Source organism: Arachis ipaensis, chromosome B08 (assembly GCF_000816755.2).
Source record: "Arachis ipaensis cultivar K30076 chromosome B08, Araip1.1, whole genome shotgun sequence".
NCBI classification, from domain to species: domain Eukaryota; kingdom Viridiplantae; phylum Streptophyta; class Magnoliopsida; order Fabales; family Fabaceae; genus Arachis; species Arachis ipaensis.
Genome location: NC_029792.2, coordinates 7,272,503 through 7,274,245, shown reverse-complemented (window position 1 = coordinate 7,274,245; position 1,743 = coordinate 7,272,503). Strand labels below are relative to the sequence as shown.

At 34.0% G+C, this 1,743-nt stretch overlaps 1 protein-coding gene across 3 annotated transcripts in view; it reads left to right on the top strand.

Annotated features, from left to right (window-relative positions):
- Nucleotides 1-1,512, top strand: part of LOC107613547 (homeobox-leucine zipper protein HDG2) — a 6,960-nt gene extending 5,448 nt beyond the window's left edge. For all 3 annotated transcript variants that reach the window (XM_021108770.1, XM_016315596.2, XM_021108771.1), the window contains 2 exons: nt 2-379; nt 951-1,512. In XM_021108770.1, coding sequence (XP_020964429.1) covers nt 2-367 — 366 coding nt within the window. In that variant the 3' untranslated portion in view covers nt 368-379; nt 951-1,512. The remainder of the gene's footprint in view (nt 1; nt 380-950) is intronic.

The window sequence follows — 1,743 nt, the reverse complement described above, 5'->3', positions numbered from 1 at the left end:
GAGTGCGAATTCAAGCCAGAGTAACATGTTGATATTGCAAGAGAGTTGCACGGATTCAACTGGGTCATTTGTGATCTATGCCCCAGTGGACATTGTTGCCATGAATGTGGTTCTGAATGGAGGAGATCCTGACTATGTGGCGCTTCTTCCTTCTGGCTTCGCTATTCTTCCGGACGGGACAACGCCCGACGGAGGTAGCGAAGCCGGTGGACATGGTGGTTCTCTCTTAACCGTTGCGTTTCAAATACTGGTTGATTCCGTTCCAACCGCCAAGCTGTCTCTTGGTTCTGTTGCCACTGTTAACAACCTTATTGCTTGCACTGTTGAGAGAATTAAGGCTTCTTTATCTGGAGAAGCTCCTTCATAAAGAAAACCTATGGTATCAACTTGCATTATATTTCTCACCTAATTTACGCCACATAACAAAAATAAAATCACAATCTTTTTCTACACTTTTTGGTTCATAATTTCACCAAGAGGAGTGTTAGGGGCAGCAAGTTTTGTAATTTGTAACTATTAATTAATTATTATTAGTGTTTTTAATGGTATAAAATTACATCTAATGATGTGAAATTACTCACTTTTCTTTTGATAGTTAAGTGCTGGCCAAATTTTAATAAAAGTGCTGCCCCTAGATTTTTTCTTAGAGGAATTCTAATCCATGTTATTTCTTATATCATTTTTGTCCTATTTTCTAAATTCGTCACTAATATGATCAACAAAACATTGATGAAACCTAATTCATGATTTATACGGTTCATTCTTAGTGTTATTGTCCCTTTTTGGTCTTGGAAACTAGTGTTTGAGTGAGATATATTATGGTCATATGTTAAATTTAAGGTTTGTGTGTATATAATATAATGATATACACTTAAGTTTTCTAACAATGTACATGATATATCAAATTGGGAGCGTGAATTAATGTGTTTGGTTTAAACCTTGATATGCAGTTGTATTAGAAGAAGGAAAATGGGGGGTGCATTGCATTTTGGAGAAATGATGGAGGAAGGTGTATGTTTGGGAAGTTCGGCTTATACACAAAACAAGCTAAGGAAATGGGGGGAGAAGTCAAGAGCGCACCTTATTGCATGAACCCTTCTTTGCACATCGATCATCACCAACTTTATATGATCATCAGTGCTTAGAGGATTAAGGTTCGGGAATTGACTTCCCTTGAATATTATTATACCAAACAAGCTATATATCGAGCTAAGAGGCTTCGATTAAGACCTTAATTACTACTTCATTCTCTTCTTCGTTCATCACCTTCTCAAGACAAAACAACATAATTAATATTTTATTCTTAGCTAGGGTTTAATTTTTATTGTTGTTATTAGCTTTTTTGGATATGTAACTGGCGTCTAGCTTTAACGTACCCCCTCTTATGTTGTTCCTTCTTCACTTGTGCTAATCAATTAATATTATTGTTGTTGTTGTTATTTGTGTTTTAGCACTTGCAAGTTTAATGGAAAGCTTGCACCACTACCAAACAGTGGCTAATTTAATTTCTCACATCAGTTTCTTCACCTCATTCATATTTTTCTTATTTTATATATGGATTTTGAGATGTATGTTGCTTTCATTAATTTTCCTAGTGTCATGATATTAATTTTTAAAAAAATATAAGCTAATAGATGCAGGCAACATATATTTTTTTGGTGATTAAACAGAAAAGAAAGAAAAAAAAGATAAAGATAAAATTAAATTAATTAGCTAGATTCATATTTAAATCTATTAGATGTT